Source organism: Osmerus mordax, chromosome 1 (genome assembly GCF_038355195.1).
Source record: "Osmerus mordax isolate fOsmMor3 chromosome 1, fOsmMor3.pri, whole genome shotgun sequence".
NCBI lineage: Eukaryota > Metazoa > Chordata > Actinopteri > Osmeriformes > Osmeridae > Osmerus > Osmerus mordax.
This window is the reverse complement of record NC_090050.1, coordinates 11,908,986-11,931,764: the sequence shown is the minus strand read 5'-3', so window position 1 is coordinate 11,931,764 and position 22,779 is coordinate 11,908,986. Positions and strand designations below refer to the sequence as shown.

At 44.0% G+C, this 22,779-nt stretch overlaps 4 protein-coding genes across 5 annotated transcripts; 2 read left to right on the top strand and 2 right to left on the bottom strand.

The window, feature by feature from the left end:
- The first annotated feature begins 1,432 nt into the window (after positions 1-1,432).
- On the top strand, positions 1,433-5,834 carry atp6ap1la (ATPase H+ transporting accessory protein 1 like a). Its single transcript, XM_067245686.1, has 6 exons — positions 1,433-1,556; positions 4,118-4,194; positions 4,571-4,815; positions 4,955-5,005; positions 5,101-5,344; positions 5,595-5,834. The coding sequence occupies exons 1-6, from the start codon at positions 1,433-1,435 to the stop codon at positions 5,832-5,834; spliced, it is 981 nt and encodes a 326-aa protein (XP_067101787.1).
- A 1,242-nt stretch (positions 5,835-7,076) lies between these two features.
- On the top strand, positions 7,077-9,847 carry pde12 (phosphodiesterase 12). Its single transcript, XM_067238368.1, has 3 exons — positions 7,077-8,519; positions 8,871-8,949; positions 9,134-9,847. The coding sequence occupies exons 1-3, from the start codon at positions 7,305-7,307 to the stop codon at positions 9,574-9,576; spliced, it is 1,737 nt and encodes a 578-aa protein (XP_067094469.1). The 5' UTR covers positions 7,077-7,304; the 3' UTR covers positions 9,577-9,847.
- On the bottom strand, positions 9,847-11,530 carry LOC136944565 (ADP-ribosylation factor 4-like). Its single transcript, XM_067238380.1, has 6 exons — positions 11,419-11,530; positions 11,179-11,259; positions 10,898-11,007; positions 10,625-10,696; positions 10,359-10,481; positions 9,847-10,160 (listed from the first exon to the last, which is right to left on the bottom strand). Exons 1-6 carry the CDS (start codon positions 11,483-11,485, stop codon positions 10,074-10,076), a joined length of 540 nt encoding a protein of 179 aa, XP_067094481.1. The 5' UTR covers positions 11,486-11,530; the 3' UTR covers positions 9,847-10,073.
- Positions 11,531-12,618: 1,088 nt separating this feature from the next.
- dennd6aa (DENN/MADD domain containing 6Aa) lies at positions 12,619-22,734 on the bottom strand. 2 transcript variants are annotated; one of them, XM_067244623.1, is made up of 21 exons: positions 22,361-22,734; positions 22,006-22,044; positions 21,871-21,913; positions 18,725-18,837; positions 18,283-18,363; positions 18,048-18,153; positions 17,641-17,720; positions 17,450-17,509; positions 17,300-17,355; positions 16,822-16,944; positions 16,517-16,612; positions 15,949-16,043; positions 15,744-15,809; positions 15,555-15,619; positions 15,296-15,385; positions 15,140-15,193; positions 14,927-15,036; positions 14,742-14,844; positions 14,471-14,545; positions 13,828-13,979; positions 12,619-12,699 (listed from the first exon to the last, which is right to left on the bottom strand). In XM_067244623.1, exons 1-20 carry the CDS (start codon positions 22,586-22,588, stop codon positions 13,848-13,850), a joined length of 1,815 nt encoding a protein of 604 aa, XP_067100724.1. In that variant the 5' UTR covers positions 22,589-22,734; the 3' UTR covers positions 12,619-12,699; positions 13,828-13,847. The 2 variants fall into 2 exon arrangements, with proteins under 2 accessions (XP_067100724.1, XP_067100713.1); XM_067244612.1 differs by having other exon boundaries at positions 12,619-13,979.
- Between the last annotated feature and the right edge of the window lie 45 nt (positions 22,735-22,779).

The following is a 22,779-nucleotide window of genomic DNA, read 5'->3' as shown; positions in this document are numbered from 1 at the left end:
TTTTATTGCACCATAATATAATTTGATCAGCTGTCAGATACCAGTGTTGTATTGTCATTGGGCTTACGTCTTTTTCGTCACAGGGTTTTCTATTAAGATGTAGAACTCTTAATCAGAAATTCACGATGCATTAATTTCACTGCCCGTGTATCTGGGTCATGCGCGTTTTCAAATCATAAAAACATTGACCTTGAGTTTTTGAAAGGCTGAACTTCATTGATAGATTTTCATGACAGCTTTAAAAAGGTTTTTCTTTGTCTCGTGTCCCTCCCTCCCCTCCCCTCCTCTCTCTCTCTCTCTCTCTCTCTCTCTCTCTGTCTCTTTCTCTCTCTGTCTCTCTCTCTCTGTCTCTCTCTCTCTCTCGTCACTCTCCCCTTTGTGTGTGAGGACAGACAAATATATGTGAGATTGATTGATTAATATGTGTGTGTGTGTGTTTTGTGTCTGTAATCTGACAGTGTGTGACTGTAACCCCGCTTACCTTCCCCCTGGATGCCTATTGGCTGCTGCACCTGTCACTCTGTGGGGCTTATGGCTTCGGCTGTTATCAAAGCAGATTATAAGCAGTTCTCATCTGTGGCAGTCTCATCTGGCCGTCCCCATGGCTAAACCAGAGATCTTTATGTTTTTTCAGTTACTATCATTCCTTGTTCTGCAGTTCTCTTTGTCTTATGAACAAGTGCCTGCTATAGGGGAAAGGAGGTAGGTGAAAAGGGCTATTTTAACTATGTGGGGGGAGGAAATATGTAGGCATTGATGCTGTGCAGCCGGGGGATGTGGATCTTTTACTGTGGTGAGATGTGGACCATAGGAATGATAGGAGATGGATAGCAGGAATGTTTGACTAGATTCTGCTAAAGCATTTCTTTCAGCTGTGCTTTTCTCACATGCCTAACCGTGATTTTCAGCTCTTTTTATTTGCGATGTGCTGAAATAGAGCAAGAGCTGCAATCAGAAGTCTGGCTGTGTCAGTGAAACACTAGAGAAAATCCATCATTGGTGGACCGAGGGAGTCAGTTTACACAGAGCAAATCTATATGTGCACTATAAAAATAGGCTCTGATGAAAGCTACAATTGTGTTGAGAGGGGATCACATTATTTGTGCCCTCATGGGTCGTTTGTGCCATGAAAGCATATGTGAATTCATTCCTCGAAGGTGGCAAATGTGAATTGCTGAACAAGGTAAAACAGCATTATTGCCTTTGTACAATAAGGAGTATCCCTTCAGACCTTGGAACTCCATGTTATTAGGATTTTCCATTTCCATTATGACCCATTGAATTGTACCGAACAAAGAATTGTAGACTGAACCCTTTGATGTAAATTTTGACTTAAGGAGGCAGATGGCCTATTGGCCAGCTCACATGGTAGAAGCCCACTTAGAATTGTTACATTGTCAACCAGGTGACTGTAATCTTTCACTTTTGGCATATGTGCCATCTCAATCAGACTGACATCTACGGCCTCCAACCTGACTGGGAGGCGGGCTGGATGGGGCCCCAGGTGGTCTCTCAGAGACCAAATGGAAAACTGGGCAGCAGAACAGCGTCTCACAGTAGTGTAATCAGGGCATTATGGGACAGCTCTCCACACGCACAGCAGTTAGGTTGAAACAGGGCCAGCAACAACTTGCTCTCTACCGCATGTGCTGTACATGCATTTAATATGTTGTACCTGGCAATATTAGTAGTGTATGTTTCAAGAATTAGTTTCAAGAGTTTTCAAGAGCTGCACAGTGTCAAGGATTACATTTTCATCATTAAAAGCTGTGGGAGTTTTAGAGGAATATCGTTTTCAAATTTGTGAGTGGTTTGGTAGATGTGATTTTATGAACACTCGTCACAATTTTCTTTTTTTACAGCAGACATTCCTATACACAGACAGCTCAAGCATGTTGTAAATAGATTCTCAATTCAGAGCAATGTTTCGCATTGCCCAACAATATTGTGTTGTCCTAAACATAGATTAAATCAAATGGATCAGACATTTTGAAGCCTAACCTGTGTATATTTGTGAGTGGGTTTTGTGCACACCTGTCGGGGTAAATGTGACTTCAGCCAATGGGGTTGTAAACAAAACAACAACAAAAACATCCCTTCTAATTTGTAATTGGCAACATATTGCCTCCAGGGCATTAGGCCATTTAGGCCGTCTAGGTTGGCGCCTGCACAGATGGGGCTTGATGACCGCATGTAGGGCAGCGTGGACTTTAGCCTTGGCAGATCTGATTTTCCGAAGCTGGGATGCTGAGCGGCACTGGCCAGGGTCTAGTCTAAAAACGGACTGTGAAATCTCCCCCTCGTAGAACGTGTGCATGACAGACACACACACTGTGTGGGATGAGTGAGAGAGGGAGGGAGTGTCGCCCCGGGTGGGCGGAGCAGAGGATTGTATTGATTATATAATGTTGCTGCCTTGTTCAACAAAGATCCCACATGTTCAAGAGCCGCCGGTGACGGCAGCACAGCGCTGATGCTGGGAGGGAGGGGGAGACCACAGAAGGGAAGGGCAGGGGCAGGAGATGGTTCTATTTAGAACAGAAGTGTCAGTTCAGTCAGTTGAAAGCTCCGGTTTTGTGTTGGCAGTGTGTTGTGTTGACAGTCATAGTCTCTCCCTGCCCAGGTCACGGAGAAGCACATTTAGGTCAATGCTTGCGCTCAGATAAATGATTACTCAGTGTTTAAGGACAGCATCTGCTGGAGAGCAGGGAGCCGAGGGCAACTCCCAAACGACTTGTTATATCCCTGAATCTCTGAATTTCAGACAGACGCTCATTACACTTTCACTGTGTTTTAGAGGTCTGTTTTATTGAAGAATAACATGATATCATAGCAATATACAGTCGGCACATATACAATAACTACCCCTTTAAATTAGTATTTAATGTAGACTTGCAGCCACGATGACCTTTATTGTGTGTTCCGCTGCTTTGGTTCACTGGGATGGTAGTGTAGCATCACTACAAAACACGCCTATCCAAAAGAGTTACAGCATAGTACAGATGTTCTGATAAAGGACCTCTTTAACCCACAAGATTAAGAGAAGGAAGGCTCTGTGTGAGACCTTATGGTAGACCAGCCCATCTTCTCTAAGATCCCGCCCGGCCTGTCGACTCCCAGACATGACTGGTGGACAGGCAGCCAGCCCCGCTGATCCTCCTTTGCGGTTAGACGGACAGGGAAGGTTAATCTATCACAGCCTTAATCAGGTTTTCCCAATCTCCCAAAGCTCAATTCATCTGGCATTATGGCAGTGATTAGATATTTAAACAGTTAGACTGAGGATAATCTCCCTACACTGTTGAGGAAAGCACAATAAGAGCAAACCAGGTCCAGGAGATGACTGATGAGGTTGTGTCATCAGTTCAACAGTAGTTTAGGATTTAGGGAATTACTGTATTTAATCTTCTATGATTTTGTAAGGTTGTCCCTGATTCGGAGGAGAACTTTATGTACATGTACAATAAATAAGTAGGCAAACATAGCCTAACTTGTTACTGACATTACAAATGTACTCTTCATTAATCATCCTCATATACAGTATAATGTTGACTGTATGAGGATTATTTCTTTGTCAGTCACACTCTTGACTCCTTCCACATGGCATGGTTCAGTCCATAAAGGCTTAGATCATCTTTAATATACCATGCCACTATATGTCTGAGATTCCAACAATGCTCTCTATGTCGTATCTTAAACCCTTTCTGATATCATGAGAACAATCTTGGCAGTGCTTAATTTTTCACAATGTGTTTATATATTCTGTGTCCACAGCTTAGATAACTCCCCATCCCGAGATATACGGCTAAAAGATGGTGAGTTGTTGACCTCATTCTATATATAAATCCATTCTTATGAATCACGAATCAAAAATGAACATATAAATGAACAAGCAAGCAGCTCCCAAGCATCAAGCATTCAGCTTGTGTTTGGATTCAAACAATCGTCAACCTTCTTTAGTCTTTCTCTGAACTTTGCAAAAAGAAAAAAAACATGAAAACATGAATTTACAAGATAGGTCTGAATTGTAATTGAAAGAGGCCAACGCAAACTTGCTAAAGTACCGGACACATACTGGACTGTATATTTGATCCTACTTTTCTCATCGTTTCCCCAGACGACCCGGACCTCAGTGAATCCAATGAGGGAAGTGCTCTACTTGGAGAGGAACTCCCCCTCAAGAGAGTACCTCAGGTGAGCCTGATAATGCAGAACACTACGTTTCCAGGAACTCACCCCAACCGAGTGACCCAGCAAGGGAGAACACACTTCATTCTTGACCGCATCAAATGAATCCCACAGAGATGGCATATTCTCAGCAAGATCAACAATCCGAATCACTGCCAACAGTGTTATATAAGAAGATTATATTATTCCTAAAGCACAAGCGCCACCCTTACACAATGTCTTGTTTATGGATGTCCAGCCTCCCAAAAGGAAATGAAAAAGCAATACATGATAAAAGCGCCTCAGATTATCATTGCCAGTTCATTAGCTCACTATTTAATCTCGCTCTTCTCTCCACCACCTCCCTCCCTCTTTCTGTCCCCTCTCCCTCCCTGTCCCTCAGCCGTATGGAGGGCCCCTGTACTCCCCTCACCGAGCCAAGCGGAAGCTGCTGCAGACCCCTGCCAGCTCGTCTCTCTTCTCTCCCCTGAACGTGGTGTACAACGGCAAGCCCTGCATCCTCTTCAGGGCCAGGAAGTTGGCCGTCAGGTACAGGAACAGCACCTCGGTGGACCTCACTGAGAAGGCGTTTGGCTCCAGTGCACAGATCGACACCAAGGGTTCCGTGTGCAGCAAAGATAAAGCCACGTAAGTCGACTAGACACGGTCACTCTGTGTAACATCCTGTTGTTAACCACAGCCCATCTTCTTTACCATAAACAGTTGCTGGCTACTGATAGTTGAGCCGTTGATGACTTAAGTCCACTCCATCTTCTTATTCTACCAGGCTCATATTACGTTTTGGGGATGTGGAGGACTTGAGAGGGCTCGTTATAAGGTTTGTTGCGTGGATACAGTCAGGTACCCTGTACAGTATTCGATTGTTACGGTTTCAAATAAAAACACACAAAAACATCAAACTCTCTTTACCAGATTGCAGATGTCCAACACGTTCTACGAGTCGGCGGGGCAGAACTGGTTCGCACTGGAAAGTGTTCACATTCACTACAACTGGACACAGGAGGCTACGTTCAACGCCACCGATGTGTACGCCCCCTCCACCTACTCCTACCACTGCCAGCATGTGAGCAGCCTGCAGAAGTACGACACCCTGCTGATACCCAGCTCCAACACCGACAACTCTGCTAACTGGCACATCACTTTCACTGACTTCCAGGTGCGCTTCCTGTGTCCTTCAAGTAGATGTTATTAATTGCTCGTAAGTACGGCACCATTGTTGTATACTGTAGATTGGCTGTTTGCCCTGGGACAGATTGGGCTCAGACCAATCCAAGATTTAAACGTGTCGTAAATAGAGGCTCAAACATGTTCAAATTAGAACAGCTCATCTGTTAAACAGTTTAACTCTGCAAGATGAAAACATCATGCTGATCACCGGTTTAACGTGCTCCCGTTTCACCCTATAGATACAAGCATTCAACGTGCTGTCCAACAAGTTTGCCTCTGCCAGCGACTGTGCCACCTTCTTTACCCCCGCCATCCTGATGGGGCTGATCACCTCCCTGATCCTGCTGCTGGTCCTGGCCTACGCCCTGCACATGGTCATCCACCTCAAGCACATCGACCACTACGACGAGCACAAGACGACCGTGTACTTCCCTCGCAGTGTCCCCGAGGCAGACTGCACCGAGAAAAACAACTTGTAGGACAGGACTACGACTCCCATGTTCCACCACCTCCGAGCAGAAGGAGGGAGACTGTTATGTGCTGTTTACTGTCCTGTAGATCTGAGAGATAGAAAGATGGACCTCAAACTAGAGCTGTGTATTCCATTAAAACCACCAGGAGGCAGGCTGAACTCAAGGTTTTAGCAGCCTAAAAAGACCCACTCCCCAGCCTCCCCCCCCCCCTTGTTAAAGGGAATTGAACTCTCTGGAACGTTTACTGGCTGATCTCATGTCAGATCCCACATCTTTGTCCGTACTGATGGACTTCCTGTTGAATGCTACTTACATCACCTACAGAAGACAGTGCTCAGTGCTGCAATGCCTCTGAATTGGTTTGCAGTGCACTCAGCATTGTGTTGTAGCTGTAGAGATACTGCACCTATGGACCACACCTACCAGAAGATGTTAGAGGACTATCAGGACATTGCAAATGACAAATGAAAGACTGGTGTGACATTCTCTTTAGTGAAACTCATATTGATACCGTAAGCACAATATCAATTTATTCAAACCCATAATATGAGTAGCTCGGTCAAAGATTTAGTTGTCCATATACTCTATACCTTAGTATAATGGGTAGTATTACTATACACTTTTATGTTATTCATTGTATAATAATACTCTATAATAATACCTACTCTACTCAACTTGTTACATTCTGATATTTCAGAGCTATTTTAGAGGATTTGGGCTTTTCATGGACTTGTGATTTTGTGAATATGATACTACTGTCTGTAATGTCTGATTTTGTACATTTTTATTTCGAGTTTTTAAGTTTGAAAATGTGTATTCCTACATGGTGGGCCTTTATTAGTTTTCCGATGAAAACATAAGACGCCGAAACCAGTTCATGAAATCTGATACAGAAAAATATTACACCAGCCTGGCGTTGTGTTTATGACATACAGCATGCCTTTGGACAAGAAAGACATCTGCAACAATACTGATGGGTATAATTGTTCAATGTTTCTAGGTAGGGCGCTTACTATTGTTATGTATTTTTCTTTCATCTGACTATAAGCAACGTGTTTGGAAAAAATAAACCTCATTTGGCTCATGTGTCCTGTAGATCTTATATAGTTCTCACGATAGGTGGCAGTACTGCAAAAATGTGAATTCATTGGCAATAAACCGGAAGATGTACCTCCCAAATAGGAAGTTTCTTATTCAACATCACGTTGTTGTAGGCATAGTTCAGATCTAACTAGGCTACGTCTGAAAGCCTTAACGCATATTGGACATAAGAATCTTTAAAATAAGGTAACACTATACCTGTATTTATAGCTTTGTTTTGAGTAACATTTTGACGTTGCGTTTCGCAAAAATACAAAGCTTACAGTGGTCTACTTTATGCTGACTGACTAGCTAGGTAGCTAGCTAGCTAACGTTATCGTAGTAGCAATCCATTGCCGTCATTTACATTTCTGGACTACTCATGCTTTCGGACTTATGAACTCGTTCACAACAGTCGCAAGACTTCTTTCGCGATACGTCGTGGTCAACACTTCGAGGACCTGTAACCATAACACAAGCTGTCGTTTTTACACTAAAATGGACCGAGCTACAGTTAGATGTTTACCAGGGGAACCTAAACTCACAATTTCATTTGTCCTCGATGGCAGTCACAAACACATGCTCAGGGACCAAACGGAGGAGCTGGGGAAGTTATTGGCAAGGATCGCGAACAATGCAGCCAAGGGCCAGGGCAAAGCTAAGAAGTCCAAGAAAAACAAAAACCAAGCAACAGAACTAACAGGGCACTTGAATGTGAAGTTGTGTTTCAACGGGGACTTGGTAGCTGAGGATGCCATGAACTCGGATGCCTGGCAGGATGGAGCCGTTTTGCACGTTGGGGATAGTAAATATACTGTGCAGAGGAACCCCCCGACATTTACCACCGCAGAGTTGCCAGCGTCTGTTCTCGCAGGTTTTCCAGTTTGCCCGAAGATGGAGATAGAATTTGGGGACCTGAAAGACTCCATGTTCACATGGTATAAGGAAAGTGTTGGCGAATTGCAAACTAACTGGCTAGAAGTCGGCAACGAGCGAGTCTTTGTACCGTCTAATCTGGACATAGGGTTAAAACTGAAGTTGAAGTGTACACCAAAAGATGGGATCCGGTGTGGAGTAGACAAGGAATTAGTGTCCATTGGGGCTGTTGAGGCTGGACCAGGGACTTGCACATTTGACAACCGGCATATGTACACCAACAAGATTACAGACGAACAGACCATTAGAGTAGTGTCCTACAATATTTTGGCAGACATTTACGCCCAAACGGAGCTCTCCAAAACGGTGCTTTACCCCTACTGCGCTCCATATGCACTGGAACTCGACTACCGACAAAACCTAATTAAAAAAGAATTATCAGGTTACCATGCTGACATCATTTGTCTTCAGGAAGTGGATAAGGGAGTTTTCACTGACAGCCTTTCTCCGGCCCTTGATGCATTTGGAATGGATGGGGTCTTCAGAATCAAGGACAAACAGCATGAGGGTCTTGCAACTTACTTCAGAAGATCCAAATTTAAACTGCTCAGTCAACATGACATAGTGCTCAGTAAAGCATTAACTTCTGACCCAATCCATGCTGAGCTTTTGGAGAAGGTATCAGCCAATCCTGACTTGAAAGAGAAGGTGGTGCAAAGATCAACCACCTTACAGGTACTTAAAGCTTCATCGAATCCTATATTTATTATGAATGAGGGCTGAAAACTGTTGTGCCCCCAGACAGGGAATCTAGATTGATTTGTAGTCAGATTTCCAGACAGACACCAAGCCACAAATGTTAGGTCTATGTGGTGGGTGTAAGTCTTACCAAAAGCCTCAACTCAGGCTTGCCTCATCGCACAAGGTTTAACAAACCATAGAATCTCAGTTTGAGACAGATTTAGCCAGGAACATTAAGCTTCTCTTGGTCTTATTCAATGCCTAGAAGCTAGCGGTTGACTTTGGATCGAAGAAAGGCAAGTATACTTCAGTTCATGACATTATTGCTTGTGTCTCTCGGTGTAGGTGTGTGTGCTTCAGTCCCTTAATGACTTATCCAAGAAAATCTGTGTTGCAAACACTCATCTCTACTGGCATCCTAAAGGTAATTTCACAGTCACAATTACTCCAAAATCCTTAGCCTCTATGACCTACACGCTAATGTGAGTATGTGTCCTATTCACAGTCTCAGGTTAGGTCTGTTGATCTCAGGTTAGTCTAAATATCCATGTTCTGTTATACATTTGCACTTATTGATAAGCTTACCCTTCCATGCATGTTCTTAACAGGTGGCAACGTGCGACTCGTACAGATAACGGTAGCACTGAGGCACCTGAAGCAGGTGATATCAGAAGTCACCTCAGACGTTCCTCTCCTCTTCTCTGGAGATTTCAACAGCACTCCATCCTCCGGCCTGTTCCAGCTGTTCAGCCAGGGGGCTGTCCCGGAGAGTCACCCAGACTGGGGCTCCAGTGGCCCCCAGGAGGCCTGTCCCATGGAGGCCTCCAACCCCTTCAGGTTGGACAGCGCCTATGGGGAGCCCGCCTACACCAACTATGTGGGGGGCTTCCATGGCTGCCTAGACTACATCTTCATAGACCCTCAGGCACTCCAGGTGGAGCAGGTGATACCACTGCCTAGCCACCAGGAAGTCACCACCTACCAGGCTCTGCCCAGTGTGTCCCACCCCTCCGACCACATTGCACTGGTCTGTGATCTCAAATGGAAATGATTGTGGAACATTCAGAATAAAAGATCAGTTTACCTTCACTATTTGGATCTGAAGTGGAAATAGTTGGAGTGGCTGTACTGATGTAATGATCATATAGATATATATATGGAACTATGATCCTTTGAAAGGGTTTTAAGCAATTATCTGACAAGAAAATATGTTGTCTGCAGTTTCAGATATGGCCAATACTTTTTAATATTGAAAAGGACAATTAGATCCATATGTGGTTACATGTATTTATTGTTTAAATAAAAGCAAGCCTATCTTATTACATCAACATGAATCCTACTATTCACTTGTAGTACATCAATTGTTCATGTAGTACAATTCATGTTGCTATGCATGTATAGTCTAAATCGAATACATACAAATATTTTGAGGTAGACAAATAATAAAAAAAGTAAAGTGTAACATATATATTCAAACAACCCCATTATTCACCAATAACCGAAGTACAATTATATTGTACCTGACTTATTAGTATGTCAGAGTGAGTGCTAGTGTTTGGTGATCTGTCCAGCAAGCCAATCCAATCCCTCTGTAAGTCCCGTGCCTTGGGTTGCACAGGTGGCCTGGACCAACCACTGTGGATAGAAAGGACAGCATTAGTATGACGTACCCGATCTTGTGTCGTTATCTAAATGAATCAAACTCAAATATTCACTCAATTTGATTTGACATCAGGTTTGAACCTTTATATCAGAATACTTGTTAGCCAGTTTCATTACTTTCCCTAGTCAAGGAATTGTGTAATTGAGGCTCAAATCACTGTCCAAACCTACAGGTGTTTTGAGGGTCCGCAGGCCCAGAGAGTCTGTGATGTCACAGACAGTCATGGCATGAGGCAGGTCCTGCTTATTGGCCAACACCAGTAGAACCACATCCCGTAGTTCTGCTTCCTCCAGCTGCGCAGGAGGAGAGAAGACGAGGAGTGTTGCTTTTCAAAAATGATCCATGACATCTTATTTCTTTATCTTGCTTGTTTTTAAATGTGTCCTGCTCAGTGAAGTTTTGGAGAAGGAGGTGAGTGAACAGGAGAATAACGAACCATTATGTGTAGCTCCTCAGCAGCCAGCTTTATTCTCTCAGGGTCATTGCTGTCCACCACATAAATGATACCCTGCATCACAAATGACACAGACAGAAACAACTTTAAACACATCGTTGTAATGCCATTTCAAGCTATCATTCAATAAGTATATTTCATATTATGCTATACAATGGATAAAACTATGACAGTACCTTTTGAGCTTTTAAAATCGACATTATAATGTCCTTTGGCATAGCTTTTCAAGATTGTACATTTTAGAAGGCTCTTTACCTGAGTGTTGGTATAGTAATGTCTCCACAGAGGTCTGATGGTGTCCTGGCCACCCACATCCCACACAGTAAAGCTTATGTTCTTGTACTCAACAGTCTCCACGTTGAACCCTACCGAAATGAAACGACCTTTGAGCTACACAATATGTAAAACGAGCAAAACCAGTGTCAACAATGGTATTAGTTCCGTGCTTTACATAAACTAATAACTCCATTTGTATAAGAAAACATTTCTTAACCTAAAACATTTTCCATTTGTCAATTGTTGCTCATTTCACCTACCGATAGTGGGGACTGTTGTGACAACTTCTCCTAGTTTTAGTTTGTACAGGACTGTAGTCTTCCCCGCAGCATCCAAACCCACTATTCAATAAGGCAAAAATAATCACTTGTTGCCAAAGCTGTACGATCACCATAACAATTAAAATCGTTTAAACAAATCCAAGTCGCATAAACATAATGCACGTCATGAATTGTAATAAAGCAGAAATTATTTACAGCTGCCTGATATAGGTTACTCACCCATCAGAATTCTCATCTGATACTTCCCAAAGAAACGTGAAAATAGTGTCGATGCAAAGACGCCCATTTTCGAAGGTTAATTTCTGTCACTAAAGGATAAACTGAGTATGTACCTTTCTTCAATTGTGGTTTGCTTTTATATGCACGAATAGGTGACTTCCCACTGAATTGTCAATCGTGGCCATGTCATGTTTGTACACATAGACGGCGTGTGCGCCGATTATGCTGTGTCTTTCTTCTCCACGTCACTTTCGGTTTGTTGGTCCCGTGAACCATTATGTCTACTGTGAACGCTTTTACAGTAGTAGGAAGTAGAATTAGGATGACAAATCACCACTCAAATGCAGGGAGATGGATGTTTATTCATTCATAGATCTTCCTGTCATTGAAAGCCATTGGTTTTAGTAGTTCAGAAAGTGGTCGGCCTACATTTAGTGGTAATGGCTTTGATACAAAAAGAACATGAGTAAACGTTATAAGGGTAAAAAATATGTAGGAACACCCAAGTTACAGCTTAACCATGTGCTTTTGTTAACGTTATTCTAGTTCATATTAAACATTAAAGCCCATAGAAGTTATTACAATACTGCTAATTAGTAAGACAACTCATTGTAAAATAATTATCATTATGCATGGGCTAAATCTTTCTTTTCTTTACAACTTTATGTACAAAACATTATTAATTGATGAGCGGAATATGTGAATAACCCCCTATATAAAATTCAAACTTGTTAAAATAAGCATTTTCGACATATAAAACATGGTTGCCCAACAACCGATAGTCACAGGTTTTTTTCAACCATTATTTCCCCCCAAGAAGAGATCATCAGTGAAATTCATGATTTGAATGGTGCTTCCTAAAAATCTCTACGGTCAGATTGAGGAACGTTATCCCAGGAGTGCGCATAATGTATGGATGCAGTTCACAACACATCACAGGGAGTTGCATTAAAAACCCTTCACATTATGAGCAAATGTGCTGATATTCAACATAACTTTGGTTTTCTTCTCTGGTTTCTCCTATCACATACCCCACTAAGGCACCTGCATGATCTCCAAGAATAGACAATTATAATGGATTCTAGAACACACCAATTAAGTCAGAATGTAACTGTTGCATTTCCATCTCGTTGCGAAAATAAAATGTTGTTTAGAGTTGGAAAAACGCCTAAATCCAAATGCACAACGTGTAATTGGTAGTGAGGTCCTACACGTCCCGATTCAGCAGAAGAAATGAAGATTTCTCTTCACTGTCTCCCAGCTCACTCGCGAAGTTAACCACTTTGAGGACAAAAAGGTACAGTACAGGAAAAATGAGAAAACCCACCCAACACCTCAAAGCATCACAACTTAAATCCTACAAACAGCTCTAATACACAATGGTCAATGGTCAGACAGAAGGCACAAGGTCAGAAGTTTTAGTTAGCTTTACACAGCTGATTATGCTAATGCTTGTGTTTATCTGCAAATCCACCATTTAAAAAAACTAAATGTTGTGAACATTTTGACATCTCAATGTCAAATTTAGACCCAACTCAGAAGATATGGGTTGCAATTAAGGTGCCATGCAATACTGTCTCACATCAACAGAAATTGGTCAGATATTATTGTAGACTGTCGACAGCCCTGAGGACACAGCAGTGCAACGTTTAAGCCACTTGTTGAATCTGAAAAGCCTTCCATTGGTTTCCTTGCAGCTTCTCTCCTCACGTCAAAGGACTCACACCTAAAATCTTGTCTTCTAGTACCCGCGTCAAGACAAATAGGGGGAGGAAGACAGGAGTCTATGAAAAGCTTTTGAGATTCGACCACAATAGACACCTTTGGCCAACATGGTGATGCCTTAATGTTCCTTCATACATCAAGACCTTACTGTTTCTCTCACTGTTACCAGCACCACATACCCTGGGATTCTGGACTTCAAATCTATACTTGGATGACTTTATTGCACCTTTTGTAAAAAATAAAAAATAAACACCAACCTGATCGCTATTGGCATATGCAGAGTTTCTGTCATAAATCTCTTAATCTTTCCCTTTTGACAAGGTCTCTATGCAGGCAGGGCCAGGTTCAGGTCAGAGCCCAGAGAGACAGAGCACCAGAATGTTCTGGAAGCTTCAGCCATGTGGGTGGTGGTTATGCTGTGTGTGTGTGTGTGTGTCTGTTTGTCTATATATGATCAAACAGCCCTTCTCTACAGTATAAAGCACTTCTTGGCTTTTATCTTGAACTCAATGATCCTTGAATGCAGAACCATTCTGTTTTTTTCCCCTCCTCTCAGCAATGCCAGCATTGCACGATGTGGGCACACAGAGCGAGAAAGGTGAAGTGCACTTAAAAAAAACACACACAGTTAAAAATGTAGTGTTCAGTTCAGCTGGACTGGGTCAGTCAGTGGGCCCTAAGCACCTCAAGGAGGGGTGTCAGTCTTATGGTGTAGAGGGTTTGTGTAGGATGCCTTGCAGATCCTCGGGTAAGGCCAGGATCACAGCCTCGATGTGGGACTGGAGTTTGGCCAGGGTCCCTGGTTGGACTGGCAGCTGGTCTTTCTCTGCCTGGGTCTGAAACACATTTATTAGGGGTGTAACAATATATCGTATAACAATATATTACAATACAAAAATGTAACGATATGTATCGTAGAGTTATGGCAATATTTTTACAATATGACGTACGTTTGATCCTATTGGTTGAGCTACCAGCATGCGACCTACTCTGCACCTGCGTCATGCGTGCATTCATTACATTCACAGAAATGGCTTGAACTGAGTTAAATAAATTGTATGTGCATCAAAGAAAAGGATTGAAAATGTTTCATGTTTTGAATTTCGGTTTCATATAAAATGTTGTTCAAAATATGGTGATACGTATTGTATCGTACACCCAGTATTGTGATACGTATTGTATTGTGAGCTGAGTGTATCGTTACACCCCTAACATTTATACACACATATACCCTTGCATAACCCACTGAATTTGTATTGATCATTTTTAAGCACGGATATGGACAAATCTACATCGCAAACAGCAGTGTGGAGGATCCAGTACTGACCAGTTTGTCTTTCAGCTTCAGAACCAAGTCCACCGTCTCTACCTCTGTGTGTTTCTGGATGCGCAGCTGCAGATCCTGAAACAGCAACGAGGGAAGAATTCAGAGACAGAAGAATTCAAAAGTTCAACAGTGATTGAGACAGTCGAAAATGGCCATAACATCTCAATTTGCCCGTCCACCCAACAATTCTTGTCTTTGTGTGTCAGTTTTCATGAGGGGAGGTCATGTGATTCCTTTCTGTTCAGCGTGAATGTCGACAGCGTGTCCTGACCTCGTCACACAGGGCCTCCAGGTGAAGGGCTTCCAGCTTCTGCATCATCTCTCTCCTCCTGTTCCGGAACCATCCGTCAAAGTTGGGGGACTTAAGGAACTGTCTGCAGGTCGACACAAGAACGGCCGGTTAGGGAGGCGGTCCACCTTGGAGGGCGTCCTGTGAGGAGCAGTAGGTGAGCCTACCTGTAGAGGCCCATCCAGTCTCCTTTGAGGCGTGAGGTGAGCTGAGGACCGGCCTTCTCTAAGGTCTTCATGAACTCCTCCTGGATAAAGGGGCGCAGCTGGGGAGGGCTCTATGGGTGTGCACAAACACACACACACAGACAGGGGTAAGAGAGACGAGAGAAGGCACGTATATACAGCTACTGCCTTTTGGACTGCACGGGTCCCGCTCACCTTCCAGGGAGAGATGGTTTTCTGAAGAGGCATCAGGCTAGCCACGTAGCGCTCCTATCGGATACAACATGAGTCAGAATCCCCATTACTGCTACATGCCTGGCTAATGAACACATACAAAAGGTTAATAGGGTCGGTCATAGGAATGCTGCCCACCAATGGAATGATGAAGCTCTGAGTCAGCTCCAGGAAGTAGCGTCGCAGGATGGCATTCTGGGCTTCGGAGGGACGCTTCTGCTGCACCCCCTGTTGATTTGACAGGAAAAGACAATTAAAAAAAAGGTCATATTCAACAGAACAAACCTCGTAACCCCCGACTGGCAAATCCTTTCAAGACAGCTCATCTGAAGATGCCTTTAAGTGCTAATAAAACCAGTTTTAAGAGTTCCAGGTGCGTCAGCATGTGCAGGTTTACCTTCAGCAGCTGCTTGATGATGTCCTCATCTTTATTGATGAAGGGCTTGTACGCGCTGTACACACCTGCAGCACAGCACAGAAACCACAGCTGTAACACCCGAGAAGACATGCGGAGGTGGAGCGCCAGAAAGACAGGCGTGAAGGAAACGCGGGGGGTCACCGGGGCATCTGCCCGTGCGTGTCTCACCTGGTTTGGAGTCCAGTGTCTTCAGGTTCTTCAGTTTCTTCACCTTCATCTGCTTGGCCATCTCCCCTGAAGACACACACACAGACGACACCCTCACCAACTGTCCAGATATGTATGCGTCTGTGTGCTGGGCGGGTTTCGGGTTTGTGTCTGCGTGGAGAAGGGATGGTGGGGCATGGGGCTGGGTCTGCCTCTGTCTGTTTACCTGCTTGCTTCATGTCCCCGATTCGAATGATGTGCGGCCAGTGTTGGAGAGTTTTGGCGAAGAAGGGGTTTGTCACGCCGAGGATAACAGAGGGCCTGTGTGCGTTTGAGAATGGGAGAAAGAAAAAGAAAAGACATGTTCTCCCATCTCCTGCCAGAGCTGACCAATCAGCCATCAGAATATAAACAGTGTGGGGGGGGGGTGAGCAGCTCTCATATCTGAGAATTCTCTCCCATCAAGCTGGGCGCCTTGTGGAGCACAGCTCGAGATCAGAGCCTACGGACATAATCCAACTCTGACACTCAAGTCAGGTAGAAATGTTCACCCAGTCAATACCTCCTTTGGTACAAGCCAGACAAACTGACGGAGGGAGAAACCAGACAGAGCATCGGTTGGGAAGCGAAACCCTCCAACATTAGACCTCGACTGAACCCTTTAAACAACCACACGCTAACTGCTTGAGCTTCCAGGAAACCAAAGCACAAAACTGAAAATACGTATCCGTTTAAAATGCAGGTGGAGAACAGATTCGAGGGGCCACTGGTGGACATCCAGAGGGGTTACTCACGGGGCCTGCGTGCGGGTGGTGTACTCCTTGAACTCATTGTCGTGGATGGTGAAGTACGGACGGAAGTCACTGCAGTAGCGCAGGGGGGAGACACAGCTGGAAGCACACACACACAGTAATGTGTGTGTAACCCAAAGAAAAAGACCAACAATTATGTTTACATAGCCATGGATTTATTTGAATGGATCCTTTACAAAAATGCATTCACTTCCCGGAATGGTGTGACGTGACAGATCTTGGTAGGTGTACTAGTGCATATTTCATATAAGATGTTAAGCTGTGCTGAGGAATGCTACTGGTCTCACCTGACCAATGCCAGCACTGTATCCGAGGACTCGGCTGGTGACGGTGCCATGACGACAAGTGCCTCCCCTAGCAACACCAGTTCCCACAACATCTGAATGTGGAAGAATACTGGGTAAAAGCACCTACAAAGAGAGAGACATGGAAAGGTAGATAAGGAGAGAGAGGTAGAGAGAGAGAGAGAGAATGAGGGCAGAGAGACAGGAGGACAGGAGAGAGGCAGAGTAAAAATAAATACAGCAAGGTCTATGGAGGACAACAGAGATCAACCATCTTCCCTTGCACCCTTTCTATGAAGCACCACACAATCTCCCTGGAGAATGCCATTACCATGGCAGCCAGGGACATAACCAGAACACTAAATGAGTGTGGCCACGCTGCTGCGGTGAGCATGCAGTTCCGCTTCGCACCACCAGAGGGCAGTGCAAGCATGCAGCCCTGACGTGAACCCTGAGAGACAGAAGTGTTCGGGGGGCTCACCTGAAGAGGTCCACCTCGTGGATGGTGGGCAGCACGATGGACACCAGGTTATCGCTCTGCAAACAAACAAACAAACGCAAACAACAGGGAGGATCAGCTGATCGAGTCGACGCAGTGACAGCGAGTGACAGCCTTTTCAGTTCTGGTCACCTGTGTGGACTGCACAAGCTGAGAGGTCCCTGGTTTGTCGTAACAGGTCGGGATCCGAACCTAGGAAGAACCGTTCAGATTTTAATGACTATTTGCAATATATTTGAAGGTCCTTCTACCCATATAGACCTATGTAGAACACTCAGGGGGGGTAACTTGCATCTCAAATTCAGTGGAGGGGACAGCCATACCTTCATGACCACGCCCATGATGGGCAAGGTCAGTATCTTCCCCGGGTGTGGAGTCGGCCAGCGGTCGATGTCGTTGCAAGCTGTCGAATACGGAAACAACAGAACCAAATGAAGCGACGCAAACAAACACAGGCGGGTTCAAACGGGCCAAATCAATGTCTGCCTCTCGCGGGGAGGCCAGGCGAGGACAGACAGGAAAGAAGATGACAAATGATACCAGAAACACACACACACACACACAAAGAAGACAGATCAGCTGCCACCCTTTAGACTGTGAGGTCAAATCCTGTTTCATGGAACTCACTGTCTGGTCAATCCCCCCCCCCCCCCCTCTCCCCAAACAACAGTGCTGAGCACAGAGCACCGGTCCTCCGGCCCTCCAGACCACAGGAGAAGCCAACACTCACCTGCTTCCAGACATGTCTCCTGCTTCTCAAAGTACTCCGGAGCGATGAGCTTCAGCAGGGAGTGGAAGAAGGTGACGTAGGGCAGCTTGCTGATCAACACCAGGGACTGGAGACAACCACAGACAGACAAAACAACTGTTCTCAGAATTGTTTTTCGTTCTGTTGGGTTCTTGTTAGTGGCGTCAAAGGAGACAAGTCAACAGGAACAGGAAGTAACAGGAACTGGCAGACCGACCTTTTGAAAGTATCCTCTCTTCAGCGACTTATCCCGGACTTGCCTGAAGTAGACATAACCATAGTAATGACCCTGGTCTCTCTGGGGGAGAAAAACAACACATACATCATTACACAGCATAAACCACAGACAGGAAGCAGAGAAACACAAATGATACATTGATAATATGACTGAATTATAATTCACTATATTAGTAATGTAACAATCGGTAAGTGCAATCGTGTGTGCAAGTGCCCAGTATAGTGTGGCTGTTCATGTATATGTGAGGGGCATGTCTTTGTGTGATGTATGTATGGCAAAGAGGATCCATCCATGACTACATTGTATTGAGATCCTGAGTCTTACTACTAATAATAATAATGTATTCATTTAGCCGACACTTGAACCTGCGAACTCTTGACCTCTTGAAATGCTCTAGCGCTGAGCTACAGGCTACAGCTACCTTGAGGCAGACTGGGGCATCCCTGTCAAACTGCTCCAGGAAACATCCCAGTGACGACTTTCTGGCCGAGGCCTGGCGGAACCGGAAGCAGAACTGTGTGTCTCCAAGGCAACCTGCCCGGCAGAAATCAGGAAGCGGAAAAGCACTTTGAGTCATCCGCGATGTCAAGGCTGCATATTTGGAATTCCAGTCTTGACATGAGTGTGTGTGTGTGTGTGCGTGAGAAAACGGACCAGCGAGAACCTGAGAGAGACTAATGATAACACATCTATGTGAACACCTAATCACGTCATGACATTCTCAGGGATACAGGAGTGTACTCTAGCCCATGCCCAAGGACAGACATCTCAGACTTCTAGAGAAGACACGACTAGATTTCAGGATGATGACACGCAGGCCAGGGCTTAGCAAGCACAGCACCAGACACCCACCATACACTGGGCCAGGAGGCCGAGAAAGGGTACGCTCGATCAGCTTCTGCTGTAGAGGGCTGTGACAGCAAACCCGGGTGGGTATTAAACTGGCACCTGGCTGGTTAAACCAATCTCATTTGAGATGGATTGGAAAGGGCAATGTAACCAATTGTGGAAAAAGGTCAAAATCCTGCACATTTGTTGGGCAAACTCCATCAATCAAGCCTCTATTGTGTGAGAATGACATAATACTGTTTGGAATTGGATTCAACCATGGGAGCAGAGATCAAGTAAACGAGGTGTGCGTGTTGACTTTGTGTGAGTGTGTGTGTCCGAGCTTAGTGTGCAGATCTGCAGGGTGTGAGAAAAAAGGGATGACATCATCATCCTTCTCCTCCTTAACCCTTTCCTCACCCCATCATCACCAAGGGGTTCCATTAAAAGCCCTCTTCACCTGTCCTGCAACAAACTCTGTCGTTTCTGAGTAATCCTGTTCATCGGATCAAGTTTAAGGTGAGCTCTTCTCCTGTCTGCCCCCCAATGGTGGAATCAACTCCCCACCTCCATCAGAGACACTGACTGTCTCCCCACCTTCAAGAAAAGTGTTCAGACGCACTTGTTCAGGGAGTACAACGGTACTTAGGAATGATTTGCTGGACCTGATGTTAGTTTCCTCCAGGATCACAATGACTCTTGTTGAGAGACTTGTTGCTCTTGTTGGTTAGTTGTAACGGATTTAAATTCTTGTACTCGCTGTGAAATATTTTACTGTTGATTGCTTTTCTATAGTTACAATCTTGCACTTTTTGAGGTTCATGTTGTTTAATTGTAACTTTCATAATGGCTAAATGTAAATTTGTTTAACTGCATGCTCTTATTGTTCTTCCCTTTGGCACTTATTTGGTTTTTCACAATGTATGCTTCATGTTTTGGCTGCCCGCAATGTTTGGGGCTATCTCGTTGTTATGATCAGTGACCTATGCACTTTTGTAAAGCTCTCTCTTGGAAGTCGCTTTGGATAAAAGCGTCTGCTAAATGCATAAATGTAAATGAGTCAGACTGTGAGTCTCTCCCACCCTCTCTGGTACCACAACAGCAAACAGGGGGTTTACACTCTCTCTATACATAGGCCTGTGGGCTTATATTAGGACTGACTACCAGGTACTGCCTGCCTGTTACTTAGTACAAACATGGATGCTAAAAGGAGCTGGTCTAAGACTAGTTTCTACCATCCCTATAGGGTTCTTCTACCATCCCTTTAGGGTTCTTCTACCATCCCTATAGGGTTCTTCTACCATCCCTATAGGGTTATTCTACCATCCCTATAGGGTTATTCTACCATCCCTATAGGGTTCTTCTACCATCCCTATAGGGTTATTCTACCATCCCTATAGGGTTATTCTACCATCCCTATAGGGTTATTCTACGGGTGTCGTGTGGTCAGGAGGAGATTCCCAGCGACTCGTTCTGCTTTTTTGTGTGTGTGGTGGGGGAGGTTGTAATACAATCTCGACTCCTTGGTGTCTATACTGCACACTGCAGAGTTGGCAGGGGGCGGGTCTTACGGTGCCAGAGGCCCAATACTAGATACTCCATCATACATTAGTAATGATCCACAACACACTGCCACACACATCTTTCAACGGTTGTACTAATCTCCAGGTATTTTCTGAGAAGAAGCCTTTTGTTTGGATTAAAAGATACAGTAACAAACTAGGGTAGATGTGGTTGACCCACTGACCTTAACTTTGCCCTTCAGCATGTATTGTAATTTTTATAATACATAATATTTTTTGGCAATGATGAATTTGAGAAGATTATGTTTTTAACTCATTAGAAATTAAGTTATATGTCTCATTCTATGTTTTTATTTATTTATATAATACTCATTACTTGGCTATAGGGTCCCTCTTTATGGGGCACAGGACAATGTAGTACTCTTGGTTTCATTCAAATAAATAAGCTGCATACTGCTATATCTCATTTCCATGTTATCTGAATGGGAGCCAAGCAGTCATCAACAGTAAGAATGATGTTTCAATGACAACCAACACAATCCGTTTCCATCCACACAGCCCAGCCACCTCTACCTGTGTGTCCATCGCTGACCTGTCTCAAGAAGGGATCTCTCCCGTTTCTGGTAATAATTTAGCTGTCATGTTTAATACCAAAGGCTGCCATTGTGCTAGTGGTACAACTAGTCATATAGAGAACTAAAATCTGAATAACTACCTCAGAAAGTCCTTATGTGGTTTCTTTGATCTGGTGGATAGATTAATACCACTCTTACCTAGTTAATTGCGGAGGTCTTAACATTAAAACAAATTATATATATATATATAAATTATCCCAGGTGTAGCCTAGTTCAACTGGTCATGTTCTTTTCTCTTAATAGTTAATCACCCCAAGTGGTCATCTATGTCATTGTCTTTTTTATTTTAAAAACAAACAAAAACAAGGTCTACTTTGTATTCACGTCAAGGACGTTAAATTACAATGTTATACTATTTTATTCTTTCTTATGGGGAAACTGTGCTTCAATAAATATCTTTAAAACTATTTTGGCAGTCCTATTCACATTTACCTCAACCTTTAACCTCTGCATGTTATATTAGATCATATAAAACACCTGATGTTATTGACACGAATGGCAACTGTATCTTTCAAATCATTAGAAAAGTCCGTGGTATTTAACCATACACTGTGGGGCAATGTGTGGGACTGAGAGCGTACCTGAATTGGAGTCGGGGAATGACAGGTAGCAAATGCTTGTTTTCTGAAACAAAATGTAAAGCATGCATGGTTAAATAATTGCTGCAACACCAAAAACGAATACACACTGTATAGTTGACATTTCTATGAACTTACTTCTTTCTCTGAAAGTTTGGAATGGTGTGGGTAGATCACCTACAAAAGAGAACAAATGTTTACAGCTACGAGCTAGATAACTTTTCAAGTTAAGCAGCTAACGTTAGCTTGCTAGTAACTACCTAGAGCTAACGTTACGCCGTTAGCCTAGTGAAATGGGCTCTTCAAAGCCTTCGCTATGTTGATACTTATACAGCTAGGTTGCTAGTTAGGTTATTAGCTTACTTCAGCATGCCATATGTTTACATACATAGCCAACTAGCTTGTTAGCTAGATTTATTTGAATATGTCAGCATTTGTGTCGACAGCCGCCACACAAACTCGGGCCAACTCTGATGAGTCTTTTCGTCCTCACCTCTACCGCCTGTCCGAGTTCTAGATCGAACCCAACAACGCAAATACAATGAAGCCAGGTTGAAAACCGATCCCAAGGTAAGAGGAGAGAATCCGAGGAATCGTCCTCCACCACAGGCCCGGCGGGTAACGTTATTTCCTCGGCCGGAGAGATGCTCACATCCTGCTCGTCTAATTCCTCCGACTCCTCGATTTGCTCTCCTATCTCTTCAGAGCCCTGCAAAGCCATAGCAATGCGCAGACCACAGTTCGTTTAAACAACGTTTATAAATATCCCGAATCAATATTTGCTTTGTTTTGTCGTTCTCGATTACCGCTTAGTATCATAAAACACATTAAACAGCTAGCTAGGCTAGTCGATACTTAGATTAGCACTTTTGCTTACACAGGGAGCACTGAACGTAGATCGTCATTGTACGT

Bases quoted from the DNA above. Each gene is read 5' to 3' on its own strand.
- atp6ap1la (XM_067245686.1), top strand. From the start codon at position 1,433: ATGTGCCATCTCAATCAGACTGACATCTACGGCCTCCAACCTGACTGG. The intron at 5,006-5,100 runs GTTTGTTGCGTG...TCTCTTTACCAG, and splicing joins TTGAGAGGGCTCGTTATAAG to ATTGCAGATGTCCAACACGT. The intron at 5,345-5,594 runs GTGCGCTTCCTG...TTCACCCTATAG, and splicing joins TCACTTTCACTGACTTCCAG to ATACAAGCATTCAACGTGCT.
- dennd6aa (XM_067244612.1), bottom strand. From the start codon at position 22,588: ATGGCTTTGCAGGGCTCTGAAGAGATAGGAGAGCAAATCGAGGAGTCG. The intron at 22,045-22,360 runs GTGAGGACGAAA...TCTCTTTTGTAG, and splicing joins AACTCGGACAGGCGGTAGAG to GTGATCTACCCACACCATTC. The intron at 13,980-14,470 runs GTCAGTACTGGA...AATGTGTTTCAG, and splicing joins TGAAGCTGAAAGACAAACTG to ACCCAGGCAGAGAAAGACCA.
- LOC136944565 (XM_067238380.1), bottom strand. From the start codon at position 11,485: ATGGGCGTCTTTGCATCGACACTATTTTCACGTTTCTTTGGGAAGTAT. The intron at 11,260-11,418 runs GTGAGTAACCTA...CTTATTGAATAG, and splicing joins TCAGATGAGAATTCTGATGG to TGGGTTTGGATGCTGCGGGG. The intron at 10,482-10,624 runs GTTCGTTATTCT...CCTCCTGCGCAG, and splicing joins CTGAGGAGCTACACATAATG to CTGGAGGAAGCAGAACTACG.
- pde12 (XM_067238368.1), top strand. From the start codon at position 7,305: ATGAACTCGTTCACAACAGTCGCAAGACTTCTTTCGCGATACGTCGTG. The intron at 8,520-8,870 runs GTACTTAAAGCT...CTCTCGGTGTAG, and splicing joins AAAGATCAACCACCTTACAG to GTGTGTGTGCTTCAGTCCCT. The intron at 8,950-9,133 runs GTAATTTCACAG...TGTTCTTAACAG, and splicing joins TCTCTACTGGCATCCTAAAG to GTGGCAACGTGCGACTCGTA.